Source organism: Solanum stenotomum, chromosome 2 (assembly GCF_019186545.1).
Source record: "Solanum stenotomum isolate F172 chromosome 2, ASM1918654v1, whole genome shotgun sequence".
In the NCBI taxonomy this organism is placed as follows: domain Eukaryota; kingdom Viridiplantae; phylum Streptophyta; class Magnoliopsida; order Solanales; family Solanaceae; genus Solanum; species Solanum stenotomum.
Window position 1 is genome coordinate 62,899,799 of NC_064283.1, and position 18,504 is coordinate 62,918,302.

General features: G+C 31.0%; 2 protein-coding genes across 2 annotated transcripts; one reads left to right on the forward strand and one right to left on the reverse strand.

Moving 5' to 3' along the window:
- The first annotated feature begins 9,398 nt into the window (after positions 1 to 9,398).
- LOC125854651 (putative late blight resistance protein homolog R1A-3) lies at positions 9,399 to 12,438 on the forward strand. Its single transcript, XM_049534237.1, has one exon. The coding sequence runs from the start codon at positions 9,451 to 9,453 to the stop codon at positions 12,100 to 12,102; it is 2,652 nt and encodes an 883-aa protein (XP_049390194.1). The 5' UTR covers positions 9,399 to 9,450; the 3' UTR covers positions 12,103 to 12,438.
- A 4,934-nt stretch (positions 12,439 to 17,372) lies between these two features.
- LOC125854684 (monothiol glutaredoxin-S1-like) lies at positions 17,373 to 18,053 on the reverse strand. The gene has a single exon (XM_049534274.1). It carries the CDS (start codon positions 17,920 to 17,922, stop codon positions 17,614 to 17,616), a length of 309 nt encoding a protein of 102 aa, XP_049390231.1. The 5' UTR covers positions 17,923 to 18,053; the 3' UTR covers positions 17,373 to 17,613.
- Positions 18,054 to 18,504: the final 451 nt, after the last annotated feature.

The window sequence follows — 18,504 nt, forward strand, 5'->3', positions numbered from 1 at the left end:
TTCAATGGCAGATTTGTAGAGATAGAATAGTTGATCTTTAGGCGAATCTTTAGGGATGTGTAATCTTTATTTTCTCTATATAATGGAAAGACTCTCTCACTTTGAGAGATATTCAGCTGAAAATTGACAGAGATATTATTGACCTATGGATATATCCCTCAAGACTCAAGAGTTTTGTTTTTCCAACATCACTTAAGAGGTTGAGTTTAACTAAGTGCAATAAAAAAAATTTTGGCAAGACACATCGTCAACTATTATGATGTGCCAAATCTTGAAGAGCTCAAACTTAAATATTGTAAAATCATTGATGATGTATGGAGATTGAGTGACGAGGAAGAGTTCAAAAGCTTGAAGTTGTTGTTACTGAGCAAACTAAATCTTAAGCATTGAGAAGCTAGCAATGATAACTTCCCAAATCTAAATCACCTTGTTATGAAGAATTGCGCCGACTTGCAAGAAATTCCAGCAGATTTTGGGGAAATTGCTACTTTGGAATCAATTGAGTTGCACGATTGCAGCGTTACCACTGAGGACTCTGCCAGAAAAATAGTACAAGAACAAGAAGAAACGGGAAATAATCCCCTTAATCTCTACATACATAAAAGTTACTGTAAGTTTTACATTATTGATTCTCTCATCTTTGTTAAACCTTACTTACTTGAATTTAAGATGATGATTTCTACTTGTTATCTTTCAGATGCAGAGGATTGAAGCTTATTTTGTAGGACCATCTAATGTGCGCTATCTTCCGAATGCAGATCCTTTTAGTTCATATAGAAGTTTGAAAGACCTGTTACTTCCAAACAGAAACAAACCTGTTCTGAACAGGTGTTTTTGCACCATTTCAACTCAGAATTTTGGCTATAAATAGAGAGGTTTACCCTCATTTTCTGTATCAGATTCTGAACCATTTCTGCATATTTTCTTACAAACACAAATCAAGTCTTTGTGTGATTTGTGACTGCTTTTGAGATCGATGAAGTTGTAGGCGTTTGAGGTACTGTTACTCCTGCAACAGGTCCATCACCTTAATGAGCGTATTTAATTCCATAAGGATACCCAATGAATTCTGTGGTTGTGATTATTTTATTTTGGCATAATACATAAATTGGACCCTTAACTTGGCTTTTCAAATTATAACTTTGACCTTTAACTTTGTCACTGCACAAGTAGGCACTTTAACTATACAAAACTTAAACAAAAAAGCACTCGAATCCTATCTGGCAAAATGCGTGAAATACACCCAAATTAGGCGCGTCAGAGATAAAATTTGAGGGCCCCAACAGTAAAAGAAATATTGAAAAGACTATTAAATCCTTAATCAATCCTTTTAAATATATATTTTAATTTTTTTAATTAAATTTCACTTTATTCTCTTTCTAATTTTTTCAACATTTTCCCATTTTTTTTCTGGCATTATTTGTTGTTCATTGCAAAATGCACAAATTGCAAGTGACATTTAATTATTTTTTGTTATTGTGAAAAAAAAAGGTATAATGAAGTTTTTTTATTTTTCCCTATATCTATTGTAACCAAGATGGGGTAAGTATACACTTGTAAAAATCGAACACAATCTAAGTCTGAAGTCTCTCAATCAACAACTCGAATCCACACTTACGTGACTCTTACATTTTGATTAGGTATCAGATTGCTACTCAAACTTGACAAAAATCTTTGAAAAGTTCATTTAGACATTTTATCAAACAGTTTAAGTGCACTATTTTATTTAATAATTTTTAGCACTCTTATGTTTATTTTTTAGCCTCCAAAAATTCGTAATTGTAATTTGCTACTCACTATGACAATCATAACACACAAAGCATCCTCTCTTTTTTTTCATTAAGTATTTGACAACCTATAGCACAAATATACTTCAAACTAAAGAAAGAAGAAAAAGTTAATTGAATTTCTTGTCTTCCTATATCTATGGGCTGCTCTGAAATAATTTTGCAACAAAAACATTAGCTTCCTCTAGTGATTCCCATATTGGCTTGAACATCTGACCAACAATATGCAATTCTTGTTTGTAAAGTGTTGAACCTTGATACCTAAACTAAATTAAGGAGGAAGAATAGGTAATCGTTCAAGTATATGAATTTTCTGCACATATTTTGAACAATTTCTTCTTTGATTTGAATATAAGGGGCATGAATTTTAGAAATTTAGATTAGGTTTTTTTTTTTAGAGAAAGAGTACAAGAGCGTAGGAAATTTTTTTCCCAAAAATGAATTTGTTTTCTTTTCACCTTATTCTATATTATAATTTACTAGGTAATTTACCCGCGCTTCGCGCAGGCATAAACAATTTTTCTAAACTTTTGAACAACCTTTCCAATAATCAACTGTTATAAGAAAAAAAGAGTAAATTTTAGTATGTTTTAAGAATATTTCAACAGAAATTAAATGATTTGACATTATCACATATCTCAAAAAATTATAAATATATAACGAATGATTAAAAATATGTTCATACCTAATCATTTTTATCTTTTACATATTTTATTATAATATATGTTTGATGATATAATTGTCTTGTTAAAACTGAGTGATGTTTTTATGTAGCGATTAGACATCATATTTTCTATTTTTTTTGTACATTAAAAATATAGAATCTGATAATTGTATGGTTAGAATAACTCCTTGTGAAAAATAATTATGTGAAAGTTTTCGATAATCAATGTTAGTTATAAATAAGTTGAGACCGTTAAAAATGTATACCACAACAACATAAATAAAAAAATTTAGAGACAATCTACTTGTCTAAGGTTAAACGTTCACTACTTTTCGTTATTGTTACTTTGTTACTCTAACAAAATTTATAGAAGGAGAAAAATGAATTTGAAACAACAACAAAATAATATTGTTGACTCTTTTAGAAATTCATTCATCATTAAATTATTGTTCTGAAGGTCCTTCTAGGTGCTTCATCAATGCAACTTTACGATTTTTTCAGAAATATGTATGTATAATTGTTGCATTATGAAAGTACAAGTAGATCAAAATGTTGAATTCTAGACTCATGTTAAAGAAATATTCTTGAACATTAAAAAATTAAAAATGAGTCTAACCTAGATAACTCAAACGCTCAGCAATGACTTGGGACATGAAGGACAACAAATCTATGTTAATAGACACATCTTTTGTAGCTTAAAATATTACTTTTATTTAGATCAGTTTTTGTTTCATATTCTTCAAATTAAACTTGCCGAAAATAGTCATAACTCACACCAAAAAAATTTAGAAGAGCCGAATGAGAAGGAGAAGAAAGAAAAGCATTAAAAGGACGAAAGCTTTGTCCAAGTGAGATCATATACATACCAAACGAAAAGTAATCAATACAATTTTAAGGAGACAACAAAACATTGAGAAAAAACATACATTAAAGGGAGTAAACTGTTTGATATCCAATGATGATAAGAAATCTATCTAACCAAAAAAGTTCTCATGTTTTGAAATAACATACCTCAAAAATTTGACCAACACTTCAATAAACTTTCATTCCTTAAAGTACTCATAATATCCACCGATAAAATTGAGTAAAAATAGATAACAACAACATAAAAATAAAAAAATATGGGCATTCAAAGTTATTAACTCTCAGAGGCTTTTCTAAAGAACACAAAATCTCATCCTTGTATGTGAAGGAATGACATTGTTGATGAAGAAATTGGAGATTTGTGAGGGCTTTTTTTACTGTACCTTCAACAATTCCAATAGAGAAAACTTGATTGAATACTCAATTAACTTTTGTTATTTAATCTGTACTAACAAATACTTATAACAATAATTTTTCAGAAACATAAACTACAAAGTTTAAGGCATGTACTCAAAAATAACAATTAATAATATAAGCATAAATTAATGACTATAAAAAACATACCGAAATCTATAACAATAGAATGAAACAGAATGAAAAAACTTGAGCCCACTGAATGCACAGTGTCCCTTTAAGAAAATTATTTCCCTCTAGTACCTGAGGTTTAAAGAAATAGATCATCTCAGGATAGAACGATTCTATTCACAGGTGTATTGATACAAAAAAAGTGGTCAGTAAGTCATTCAACAAGAGCAAAGTACACAAATATTTAATTGTCCAGAAGGAGAAGAAGAAGTTCAAAATTTTCGTTGTTTTAAAATGAGAGGAAATTCCTCTATTTATAGACAACAAAGGGTAGTGTGAACAAATGCTTATTGTGTTTTATCGGAAAGGTCACAACTTTTTGAAAAAGTTACAACCCTTCGGAAAGGTCACAACCTTTCATAAAAGTCACAACTTTTCATAAAAGTCACAACTTTTCATAAAAGTCGTAACTCTTCATAAAAGTCACAACTCTTCATAAAAGTCACAACTTTTCATAAAAGTCACAACATTCATTAAAATGGAATGCTAGTTTTGAAAATAAAATAAATTAAAAGGGAATCCTAATTTGTGGTGGCGCCACGTAGGCAGCTCTAGGGTTCTCTTATATATATATATATATATATATTTANGGTATAATAAAGTTTTTTTATTTTTCCCTATATCTATTGTAACCAAGATGGGGTAAGTATACACTTGTAAAAATCGAACACAATCTAAGTCCGAAGTCTCTCAATCAACGACTCGAATCCACACTTACGTGACTCCTTACATTTTGATTAGGTATCAGATTGCTACTCAAACTTGACAAAAATCTTTGAAAAGTTCATTTAGACATTTTATCAAACAGTTTAAGTGCACTATTTTATTTAATAATTTTTAGCACTCTTATGTTTATTTTTTAGCCTCCAAAAATTCGTAATTGTAATTTGCTACTCACTATGACAATCATAACACACAAAGCATCCTCTCTTTTTTTTCATTAAGTATTTGACAACCTATAGCACAAATATACTTCAAACTAAAGAAAGAAGAAAAAGTTAATTGAATTTCTTGTCTTCCTATATCTATGGGCTGCTCTGAAATAATTTTGCAACAAAAACATTAGCTTCCTCTAGTGATTCCCATATTGGCTTGAACATCTGACCAACAATATGCAATTCTTGTTTGTAAAGTGTTGAACCTTGATACCTAAACTAAATTAAGGAGGAAGAATAGGTAATCGTTCAAGTATATGAATTTTCTGCACATATTTTGAACAATTTCTTCTTTGATTTGAATATAAGGAGCATGAATTTTAGAAATTTAGATTAGGTTTTTTTTTTTCTAGAGAAAGAGGACAAGAGCGTAGGAAATTTTTTTCCCAAAAATGAATTTGTTTTCTTTTCACCTTATTCTATATTATAATTTACTAGGTAATTTACCTGCGCTTCGCGCGGGCATAAACAATTTTTTTAAGCTTTTGAACAACCTTTCCAATAATCAACTGTTATAAGAAAAAAAAAAGTAAATTTTAGTATGTTTTAAGAATATTTTAACAGAAATTAAATGATTTGACATTATCACATATCTCAAAAAATTGTAAATATATAATGAATGATTAAAAATATGTTCATATCTAATCATTTTTATCTTTTACATATTTTATTATAATATATGTTTGATGATATAATTGTCTTGTTAAAACTGAGTGATGTTTTTATGTAGCGATTAGACATCATATTTTCTATTTTTTTTGTACATTAAAAATATAGAATTTGATAATTGTATGGTTAGAATAACTCCTTGTGAAAAAAAATTATGTGAAAGTTTTCGATAATCAATGTTAGTTATAAATAAGTTGAGACCGTTAAAAATGTATACCACAACAACATAAAAAAAAAAATTAGAGACAATCTACTTGTCTAAGGTTAAACGTTCACTACTTTTCGTTGTTGTTACTTTGTTACTCTAACAAAATTTATAGAAGGAGAAAAATGAATTTGAAACAACAACAAAATAATATTGTTGACCCTTTTAGAAATTCATTCATCATTAAACTGTTGTTCTGAAGGTCCTTCTACGTGCTTCATCAATGCAACTTTACGACTTTTTTCAGAAATATGTATGTATAATTGTTGCATTATGAAAGTACAAGTAGATCAAAATGTTGAATTCTAGACTCATGTTAAAGAAATATTCTTGAACATTAAAAAATTAAAAATGAGTCTAACCTAGATAACTCAAACGCTCAGCAATGACTTGGGACATGAAGGACAACAAATCTATGTTAATAGACATATCTTTTGTAGCTTAAAATATTACTTTTATTTAGATTAGTTTTTGTTTCATATTCTTCAAATTAAGCTTGTCGAAAATAGTCAAAACTCACACCAAAAAAATTTAGAAGAGCCAAATGAGAAGGAGGAAAAAGAAAAACATTAAAAGGACGAAAGCTTTGTCCAAGTGAGATCATATACATACCAAACGAAAAGTAATCAATACAATTTTAAGGAGACAACAAAACAACGAGAAAAAACATACATTAAAGGGAGTAAACTGTTTGATATCCAATGATGATAACAAATCTGTCTAACCAAAAAAGTTCTCATGTTTTGAAATAACATACCTCAAAAATTTGACCAACACTTCAATAAACTTTCATTCCTTAAAGTACTCATAATATCCACCGATAAAATTGAGTAAAAATAGATAACAACAACATAAAAACCAAAAAATATGGGCATGCAAAGTTATTAACTCTCAGAGGATTTTCTAAAGAACACAAAATCTCCCTTGTATGTGAAGGAATGACGTTGTTGATGAAGAAATTGGAGATTTGTGAGGGCTTTTTTTACTGTACTTTCAACAATTTCAATAGAGAAAACTTGATTGAATACTCAATTAACTTTTGTTATTTAATCTGTACTAACAAATACCATGTACTCAAAAATAACAATTAATAATATAAGCATAAATTAATGACTATAAAAAACATGCCGAAATCTATAACAATAGAATGAAACAGAATGGAAAAAATTGAGCCCACTGAATGCACAATGTCCCTTTAAGGAAATTATTTCCCTTTAGTACCTGAGGTTTAAAGAAATAGACCATCTTAGGATAGAACGATTTTATTCACAAGTGTATTGATACAAAAAAAGTGGTGTCAGTAAGTCATTCAACAAAAGCAAAGTACACAAATATTTAATTGTCCAGAAGGAGAAGAATAAGTTCAAATTTTTCGTTGTTTTAAAATGAGAGGAAATTTCTCTATTTATAGACAACAAAGGGTAGTGTGAACAAATGCTTATTGTGTTTTATCGGAAAGGTCACAACTCTTTGAAAAAGTTACAACCCTTCGGAAAGGTCACAACCTTTCATAAAAGTCACAACTTTTCATAAAAGTCGCAATTTTTCATAAAAATCGTAACTCTTCATAAAAGTCACAACTCTTCATAAAAGTCACAACTTTTCATAAAAGTCACAACATTTCATAAAAGACACAACTTTTCATTAAAATGGAAGGCTAGTTTTGGAAATAAAATAAATTAAAAGGGAATCCTGATTTGTGGTGGCGCCACGTAGGCGGCTCTAGGGTTCTCTTTTATATATATATATGATTTTTATTATTTTAAAATCTAGGTGTATTTATTTTAGTTAGTTGGCAGCAGGGCCGTCTTAACCACTAGGCCACTAAAGCCATCGCTTGGGGCCCATATTTTTTGGGTGCCCAATTTTATTTTTTTTAAAAGTACTTATACATATTATTAAACAATTATATTAATTTTTTGAAAGAAAATGTGTAAGAGGTTTTATAATTTTTCTTGAAAATTTGTTATTATTGATATTCTTAGTTCATAAGTATATGTAGATTGTTTTAATTATTATTGAAATTTATTAAATTTTAATATGTCAACTAGAAAACTTGATTTCGATTTTGCAAAAAGAGAGAAAACTTGAAGAATTAAATAAATCTTAAAAAAGAGCCCTTGATAGATTTTTAACAAATAATTAAAAAAATTGAATAAAAAAATGTTGGAGGATGTTGTTCAAATGAACAAGTCACCAATAGAATTGAATTAGATGATAATAATATCCAAGAAGAAAATCTAGAAGAAGTTGGTGAAAAATGTGACATTGTTCCCGATATCAATAACTCCTAAATAATTAGAATAGTTGCATCCCTAAAAATATATATGATCAAAGTCAATGGAATAATGTAGATACAAAATTGAGAGATCTAACAGTAGAAAAAGGACCATTTAGAATGACTGATATAAATTTTTCACAAGATAAATACATAAGACATTTTTCTACAACACACTATATTCAAAAATTCGTAAACGAAGAAAAGCATGAAAGAAAATGATTAATATACTCTAAAGATTTGGATAAATTTTTTGTTTTTGTTATAAATTATTTAGCACAACTTCTGTTATTTGTAATAGTAAACTAGCTAGTGAAGGTAGTAATGAGTAGAGAAATCTTAGTGTTAGCTCAAAGTCCATGAAGTAAAGAATGAACATATTATTAAAAATATGAGCTCGTGTATTGATTTATAAATGAGATTGCATTAAAAAACAATTGATAAAGCTGTGCAAGAACAATTTGATAGAGATAAAGTGCAATGGGAAAATGTATTGTCAAGAATTATTGACGTTATCACTCTAGGGAAAATATAATTTAGCATTTAGGGGAACAAATGGAAAGATCTATCAAGAAAGTAACACAGTAATTTTTAAAGCCTAATTGAAATGAGTAATAAATTTGATCCATCTAAGCAAGAACAAATTCGAAGAATAAGCATGACGAAATTCATAGTCATTATCTTGGACATAATATACAAAGTGAATTATTTAACTTATTAGCAAGTGAAGTCAAGAATAAAATTATTAAAAAGATTAAAGAAACAAAATACTTCTAGAAATATTAGGGCCTCTCTTTAAGGTTTGACTTTAGACTCTCAATATTGTTGAGTCGGCCCTGGTTGGCAGGAGTGGTTCACTTATCCACGTCAGAGCATTTATATATCACGCGTTTTGTCTGAAATATTCGAGTGTTTTTTTGTTTAAATTTTGAATAGTTAAAGTGTCTCTTTGTGTACTATCAAAATTAGAGATCAAAGTTATAATTTAAAGTCAAGTTAAAGGTCATATATATGTATTATTATGCCTTTTTTTTCCTAAATAAAAGTTTATGTTTTCCGGTCTATGAAATTTTTCTGGTTGACAGCTGTGAATACAGTGTATTAACATAATTGACAACTGTATAGATGCTTTTTCTCTCCAATCAGAACAAATAACAAATTGTCAACTGTATAGATGCTTTAAATTAAGTAAAAAAACTGTCCATCAGAAGAAAGAAAGCATTAATCAAATGATAGTTATTAATATTATAACTTGACACAGATGTGCTTTCACACACCCAACTGTCATTGACTTAGTTTTTTAAGTAAGTCAAATTATTTATTAATAAAATAAACACCAACATGGTGTTGGAAGCTAATTAAAGGGTCTTATAAATACAAAAGAGTATTTGATATTTTAAATTACATCCTCTCTTTTCCTTCAATAATTATTTGTTCCAATTCCTCTCCATATTGATCACTTAATGGCAGCTTATAGTGCTGTAGTTTCTCTTCTTCAAACTCTTGATCAACGAAATCCAGAACTCTTTCATGATCACACTGTACAAACACTCGATTTTATTCATGCTACTGCTGAATATTTTCAACAAGTCCTTGAAAAAATTAGCAAGAATAGTAGATTTGACCATGAAAAGATCAAATCTTTGGAGGAAAAAATTAGAGTTGCTGCTAGTGATGCAGAAGATGTTGTTGAACTGAAAATTCGTCAAATCATCAAAGAATCAAGTTGGACATTTGGAATTTTACAACACCAGGATTTGCTCCCTCTTGTTGAAAAAATGGATGCAACAAAGAAACAGGTGACGGAGATTCTTTCTCATGATAATGATGCTGATCAAATTCTTGAAGTATCGAGGGATTCCTTGATTGACACTCCTTCTACAAGTTATCCAATGTTGTCAGATCAGTCAAAAGATGATATCGTGCACGGACTTGTTGATGACTTGGAGATAATAATTAAAAGATTGACAGGACCACCATCGGATCTAGACATTGTCACAATAACAGGCATGGGTGGAATTGGCAAAACAACACTCGCTAGAAAAGCTTATGATCAACTTCAAATCAGGTATCATCACTTTGATATTCTTGCTTGGGTTACAATATCTCAAGAATTTAGAGGTAGAAATGTATTGTTAGAAGCTTTACGTTGCATATCAAAGCTAACAGATTTTAACGCAAAAGATTATGATAAGATGGATGACAATGAGTTAGCTGACCTGGTGCAAAAGAAGCTAAAGGGTCGAAGATACCTTGTTGTTGTTGATGATATTTGGAGTAGGGATGTTTGGGATAGTATAAGAGGAATATTTCCTAATTACAACAATGGAAGTCGAATCTTATTGACTACTAGGGAAACTGAGGTAGCGATGTATGCAAAGACTAGTAGCCCTCATGAGATGAACCTCTTGAATTTAGATAACAGTTGGAAGTTACTTTGTGATAAGGTGTTTAGACAAAAACATGGTCATCCTCCTGAGTTGGAAGAAGTAGGAAAGGAAATAGTTGAAAAATGCCAAGGATTACCCTTGACAATCTCAGTGATTGCGGGACATCTTTCTAATATCCCCACGACATTAGGAGTTTGGAAGGATACTGCACGAACCTTAAGTGAAATTATTGCTAGTCATCCAGATAAATGCTTAGGAGTGCTCGGTTTGAGTTACCATCACTTGCCTAATCGCCTCAAACCTTGCTTTCTTTCTATGAGTAATTTCCCAGAGGATTTTCAGGTTGAGACATGGAGATTGATCCAATTATGGATTGCAGAAGGTTTCATAGGGACTTTTGGAAGTGATAAAAGTTTGGAGGAAGTGGCGGTAGATTATTTGGAGGATCTTATTAGCAGGAACTTGATACAACCTGGAAAAAGGAGATTCAATGGTGAGATAAAAGCATGTGGAGTACATGATATACTGCGTGAGTTCTGTTTGAAAGAAGTTGAAATGACAAAACATATGTATGTTGAGAGAACATACCCCACTCTTCCAGCACGAAAGCATAGTGTTCGTCGCTTCAGTTTTCAAACCTTATCTTGTTCAGTTGATGACTGTTGTAAGCTATTGCCCCCTATAGCCAGATCGATCTACTTATTTTCTCACTGGGATCCTATAATACATGCATATTTCTCTCGTTTCAACCTTCTCAGGGTATTGGTCATCTTCCAAATAGATATAGATCCAAATGTAGAGTTGTCACCATTTCCACTTGTGATTACAAAGTTATTTCATTTAAGATATCTCCAATTCCCATTTCACTTTAATATTCCTGAATCAATCTCAGAGCTTCAGAATTTGCAAACTCTAATTTGTAGTGGTTTTCCTTCCGATATAACTTTACCTGTGAAGATATGGACGATGAAAAACTTGAGGTATATACGTCTGGGGGGATCCAATTATTTACCCATTCGTATAGGAGAAAGTACTCTCAATTATCTAGAGGAATTTTCTGGACTTTGTACCACGAGTTGTACAAATGAAGTTTTTTCTGGCATTCCCAATCTAAAGAGATTGATCATTGAATCACCTCTTTTCTGTAACAACTACTTGCCCAACGGACTCATGGATATGTCCAGCTTGAGAAAACTCGAAGCATTCAAGTGTAATTGCTGGCTACAGTCTTCGCAAAACCCCATCAATAGTTCTGTTATTCCAACATCACTTAAGGATTTTGTTTTTCCAACATCACTTAAGAGGTTGAGTTTAAACGGTTGTAGTAATTTTATTTGGGAAGACATATCATCAACTGTTATGATGTTACCAAATCTTGAAGAGCTGAAGCTTAAATCTTGTCGAGCCGATGATGACGTATGGATATTGACTGATCAAGACGAATTCAAAAGCTTAAAGTTGTTGTTACTGAGCAGCCTAAATCTTGACTGTTGGAAAGCAAGCAGTGATAACTTCCCAAATCTAAAACGCCTTGTTCTGAAGTATTGCAACTACCTCCTAAAAATTCCAACAGATTTTGGGGAAATTGCTACTTTGGAATCAATTGAGCTACATGGTTGCCTCCCTAATGCTGAGGATTCTGCAAGAGAGATTGAACAAGAACAAGAGGACATGGGAAATAATTTCCTTAAGGTCTACATCCGTGATAGTCGCTGTAAGTACTAAAAAAAGTTCTTCGATTCTTTCATCTTTGTTAAATCTTACTTTGAAATTAAGTTGAAGACTTCTACTTTTGGATAAGTATCTATGTTTTCACATTTTGAATCTGTTTTCCTCTGATCAATTATTATAAGTGTTTTTCATCGATGGGCGGTGCTTTCACACACTGTTCATCAAATGAGAACCTCACCAATCCATGAAATTCATCTTGTTTACGTAGTATGCATTTCTGGATCATTGTCAATAGTCATAATGCATAAACATGCTCTTAAACTTGGTCTGCACTGACATTTATGTCCTCCAACTTGCGATGTGCACAAGTATATGCACTTAAACTTGTATAAAGTTGAACAAGTAGACACATGGCGTCCTACATGGAAGTTTTGTGTCCTACATGACGTCTTATGCATGTAATTCTTTCTTCCTCATGTTTCCTTGCACAGGTGTGATAGGTTAGACATCTAATGAGAGCAAACATTGTGCATTCTCGAAGAAACAGAGGTCTCTACCCTTTGCTATGATACTAAATATCATCTGATTCTACACAAAACTATACTTTTTTTTAAAGCCAATTCTCTTACATAGGTAGTGGCAAAGCTACAATCATCGAAAGGTAGCCAGTTGAACACCCTTCACTTGAAAATTATGGATTATACATAAGTTTATTATATACGAGCATACGTTTAGTATACATAAATTATACATATATTATACATCTGCCGACTAGTGTTAAGTTTAATCAGTTGGGTGGGCCGCTCTTTAGGTTAGCTTGATGGACACTGTCTTTACTGAGATGTTGAGCATCAGTTAGAGCTTCAATCTGGAGGTTCATTTCATTGCCTTTTACATATTTTATTGCAGCAACCAAATCTGTCAAATGTTATTGTTACTCCATTTGTTCTATTTTATGTGACGATGTTTGACTGACACATGGTATAAGAAAAATAGAAAGATTTTGATTTGACTAAAGTTCTTTGCAATTGACCTAAGTACATTGGTTCAAGATCAGATTTTGACTTAATTAATTAGCATATGGGTGGGTAACACATCCATGCAATTAACTTTTCTTTAGCATATCAATAATGGGTTGTGGTGGGACGATTGGATACATGCGATCTTAGTTAGAAGTCTCAGATTCAAGCACCTAAGAATGAATAAAAAATCCAGTTGAAAGTGTAGCCTCCAAAAATGAGTCATGCAATGCGCGAATCAAAATTTAGTAAGGTTCAACACATGTACCGGGCTCTGGAGTGAAAAAAAAAAGAAAAAGAAGAGACTCTTCTTTAGCATCATATTTTATTCATGTTCTCTTTTGGAAAGTAGTAAGGGGAGAATGCAACTTGAATTGTAAAAGGATCACACCTTTTTAAGAGCAAAAAGGCATATAGCTTTTGAGACGCCATGACTCCACGTTGTCAAAATCTCCATCACATATGCATATAAATGAATATCGCCGTTTCAAATTATGTGACATAGCTCATATCGACATGAAATTTAAGAAATATGACTTGATTTTGGAATACGTGACATCACTGGTGTGAAGCTTTTGTCATCCGAAAATAAAGACAAATTTAGCATATTTTAATAACAGCAAGAATACGTTAGATGTCAAGACTATAAACAAATAGTAAATATGTACTATCTCATTTAATTAGGAACATATTTAATCTTTTTGCTCGTTAAAAATGATGTTACATAAAATGAAACGAAGGAACGGGTAATATGTGGCCTTTCGAGGTAGCATATAACTTTTTTTTTCTTATTTAAATTCTTTTTCTGAGTGAGAATCACTTTATTCCTAGTATATATGCCGTACCCTCTTTCTTAATTTGTCCTATTATTTCACGTTTTGTACTTTGTAATAAATTTAAAGTACGATTTGCATGGACCTTGTTGCAACAAAATGTCCACGAAGAACTATTCGGTATCTAGAACCAACTAGCTAGTACGGCTTAATAAGATTTGTGTAAAAAAAAAAAGAAGAGGAATATATTCCCTTTTTTAGGAGTACTGTCAGAGCTCGAATTTAAATTTTTTAGATAAAGATGAAAGATTTGCATTCATCTTGTTACATCATTTAGTGATTTTAGCGATACTTGTTTAAAATTCATTTCCCCAGCAAGAAAGTGGAATGATATAACTTTTTGTACTTGGGAGGCTGGGTCAGGCCGGTCTGAAAGGAGTTTGTTAAGTAAATATCCAAGTTCACATATGTCCTTGCATATTCCTTTCTTCACGCATGGTGTTTAGTGTACTCAACTTTGTGTCTGATTCGACTTCAAAAGTTATTTCATGATAAGAACAGATTTCTTCAATCAATTGTGATACTCACCCCGCACCCCGCCCCACCCCACACTTTGCCCACATAAGAAATTGGGCCTGAATCTATCATCCTTGTCACCCCAAAAAGCATATGGCCTTTGGAACTTGGAAGTACCAATCGACCCTCTCTATATATATTTGGAATATTTCAAAAGCATTAGTTCCAAACCAGCTAGAAGAAAGCTAACTCTTCCCCATTTCAATTTGTCTTTAATTTTAATATCTCATATGACATATTTAAGAGCACAAAATTCAAAGGGTACTTTAGTATATTACACACATATTTAGCTTAAGACCATAAATTCAAAAAAAAAAAATCATTTTCTTCAACTTCGTATGTCCAATTAAATTATGACACATAAAATAAAACTGACTGAGCATATCAATATTGCATATATCCGTGTTATATTGTACATATTTAGTTCTTAAGGAATATTAATATGGGTGTAAATCTAATTATCTACACTTAATTTCTAATGTATATAAAATTAAATGGTAAAGGACTGATTTTTCTTTTGAGGAACTTAAAGAAATATGATTTATAACTTAGGTTACGATTTTGGACTAAATATAGCTCAACAAAAAAAATCAGCAACAGACAATTCTGTCTCTAAACAATATAATCGTTAATTAATGGATTATCGATAAATTATTAGAAAACTCTTATCAGCTATGAGATATTTAACGATGAATTTGATAGTTAATTCTTATTTTGGAATGTTGAGTCATTTTATCCACGTTACACATAAAGTGCTCAAAGATCATATGGAGAATATTTAAAAGGTAGTTATATTCCATTCTGATTTTCAAGATTGTAAAATGTGATGCAGTTTCATTTATCATACAAATAATAAAAAAATATTTTATTTTTTTTGCTCTTTTATTTATATATAGGAATATTTTCATCTTTTTATTTAACCCTTATGTATAGCTCCCTCCAATTCAAGTAACCATATCAAATCAACAAACTCAATACACAAAAAGCCTTTTCTTTTCTAGTAGCCTTCACATATTCTCTTCCAATACCAAAATATCTTTCACAAAAGACTTAAAAACATTATGGAAATGGTGATGAAGTTGGGAGCACAAAGTCCAGTGGTGATTTTCAGTAGAAGCACTTGTTGTATTTCTCATAGCATCGAAACCCTAATCCGAAATTTCGGAGCAAACCCTATTGTTTATGAGCTTGATAGAGTTCAAAATGGGAAGTAATTGGAGAGGGCATTGGTTGAATTAGGGTGTCAACAAATTGTGCCTGTTGTGTTCATTGGAAATGAGTTAGTTGGAGGTTCTAATGAAATTATGAGTCTCAATATTAGAGGCAAGCTAAAGCAATTGCTCATAAAGGCTAATGCAATTTGGGTATAGAAAATATATGCTTGTAATTTTTTTAAAAATAACCATGGGTCAGGGGCAACATGCACACAACTCGACTAGTTTCATGAGTACTTGTGCTACCTACATCAACAAAGGTACCGAATAACTCTGTCCACTAAAACTTGGACTGATGGAAAAAAATCACCTGGTATTTGCCTCAAGAGAGATTTACAAGATTGAAATTTGATAGCTAAATTAATTCTAGGTCTTGATTTCATTTTTGGGCAGTGAAAGACCTAGCTATTGAGGTTTTCTTTTCTTCACCTTTTTATCTCCAATTTTTGTTGTTAATGTATTATTTAATAGAATAATTAATGATATGTTTTGGCCATACAATTACTCATAGACTAGTTCCACTTTTGTATGGTTGAACATATTATTAACTAAATAAAATCCTTCCGTTATTTAGCAAAAAACATAAAATTCATATCACATTCCTAATGTTTTTCTTGCACACACAACCTAGTAGGCTTATATATAGAAGTAACTTTTTTGTTCAAACCCTATGTATGCATTAAAATTTTACTAAATATGAATAAAAAATAAATTCAACGCCCAATTATTAACACTTGATGAGTTCATTACCTTAGAATCAAGAACCCATAAAATTCAAATTCTAAATCTATTTTCTGCTTGCGTTATTTCTTGCATTATAAGTAAACACGAGATATATAATGATATCATATAGGTGCTTTCTGGCTCCTTCTATAGCCAGTAGATCCGCTACTACATTTTGCTCCCTAAATGTGGGCCATTATGAGCTCAGGGTTCCTAATAACGTCATCAAGTACCTGCATTCATGAATTATAATTGAGCAAGTAAAGTTACTATTATACAGATAACTTAGTACCTCTATAGAGTCGATTGCAACTCTAGATCTATTGTTTTAGGCTGTCTCAAAGAACGACATATTTTTGTACATAGATAATTCTTAAAAACAATTTAATTATAATTATGACATGTTTAAAATTATAATTACCATACATTGATGTTGGAGATAAATTGTAAAGAAAAAATAAAAAATTGTGACCTTTCGGGTTTGTAAGGGAGATTTTTGTTGGTGAGAATATATTATGATGATAAAATTGACATAGTACTTTATATATTCCCTTTCTTGATCAAGTAATTCACTTTATTCCTAAAATATAATAAAGGAATTTGAACCAATTAAGTTAGTCATTTATCAACCAAACTAGCTAGAAGAAGCATCAAAATTTGTGTGTGGTACTTTTTTCTATACTTTTGGTACGGATAATTATTTGAACTTGATTTCAACAGCATGTATATACGTCTATAAGTATATATTACGAAAAAAAAAGATATGTTTACATCATCATATTATTATTACGATAATTTTTATATAAATAACTTGTCTTATTTTTAAGATCGCAAATTCCATATTTTAAAAAGATTTATATGTAAATATATTTTGAGTCATGACTCGATATATAGTATATAGCAAAAAATCTTTATACTTATTATGTGCATAACTTAAACTCAATCACAAAATGTATTCACTCCATTTAAAAAATTGTAATTACTCAATATGTAGTTATTGTATTATAATATTGCCACAAGATATACATAAACATGCTCTTCATGCATGTTATAAACGGTGGATAAAGCAAAATTGCCTAGATTTCCAAAAGAAAAGATTAGGTATGACCTATTAAAGTATAATAACTTTATTTATACATCAAAATTAATCAATAATCACAATGTGAAGAAAATTACAAAGATCAAAGATAATAGTCTCACTATATGAAAATTCCTAGACCTAGTACACTTGCTACATATATATATAGTTTTTATTAATTCCTACACCCAAATGGCATTAGCCCTAATTAGCAATTGCTTAAGCTTACCCCTCACATTAAGACTCATTATCTCATTAGCACCACCAACTAATTCTTTCCCTATAAATATTGCTGGCACACTTGGATGACATCCTAGTTCAATCAATGCCTTCTCCATTTGCTTCCCATTTGGATGTGTATCGAGCTCGTAAACTGTAGGGTTTGCTCCAAAACTACGGATTAAGGTTTCAATAGTATGAGAAATGCAACAACTACTCTTGGTGAAAATCACCACCGCGCTTGATGCTCCCAACTTCATCACCATATCCATGTTTGAAGTAGAAATTTAAATGATGAGTTTGGCCAAATGCCAAGATTTTTAGGTTTTAGTGAAGAGGAAATTAGAAATTGTGAAGGATACAAGAAATGAAATATGAAAGTTTGTGAAGTGAATTTGAGACTTGATTTGTTGTTGAGAAAATTGAACCTAACATGAAGCTATATATAGAGGCATTATGTTAACTAAAAGAGAGATAGAGAATAAAAGGTGAAAATTGTAGTGGATATGGATATGTCTAGATTGTTCTTGATCACTTGTATGATAAGGACATAACAAAACTAAATTGAAAATAAAAAGAATATAATCTATCACATCTTTAAAATATTCCAAGAACATTGTAAGGCCACTAAAGTCCTTTTGGATTTTCATTTTTCACACAATTTTTTTTTTTTCAAGTTTACGCTTGTTTGGTTTTTTTTTTTTTTTACCCTCCCTAGGAGCTCCCACCTCTTTTGCTCCCTTGGTGACTCGAACTCGCAACTTTCGGGTTGGAAGTGAGGCAGTGCCGGCTCTTGCTTGATAAATTTAAGGCACTTGCCTTAGGCCCCCAATTTTTGGGGGCCTCAAATTTTC

Bases quoted from the DNA above. Each gene is read 5' to 3' on its own strand.
- LOC125854651 (XM_049534237.1), top strand. From the start codon at position 9,451: ATGGCAGCTTATAGTGCTGTAGTTTCTCTTCTTCAAACTCTTGATCAA.
- LOC125854684 (XM_049534274.1), bottom strand. From the start codon at position 17,922: ATGGATATGGTGATGAAGTTGGGAGCATCAAGCGCGGTGGTGATTTTC.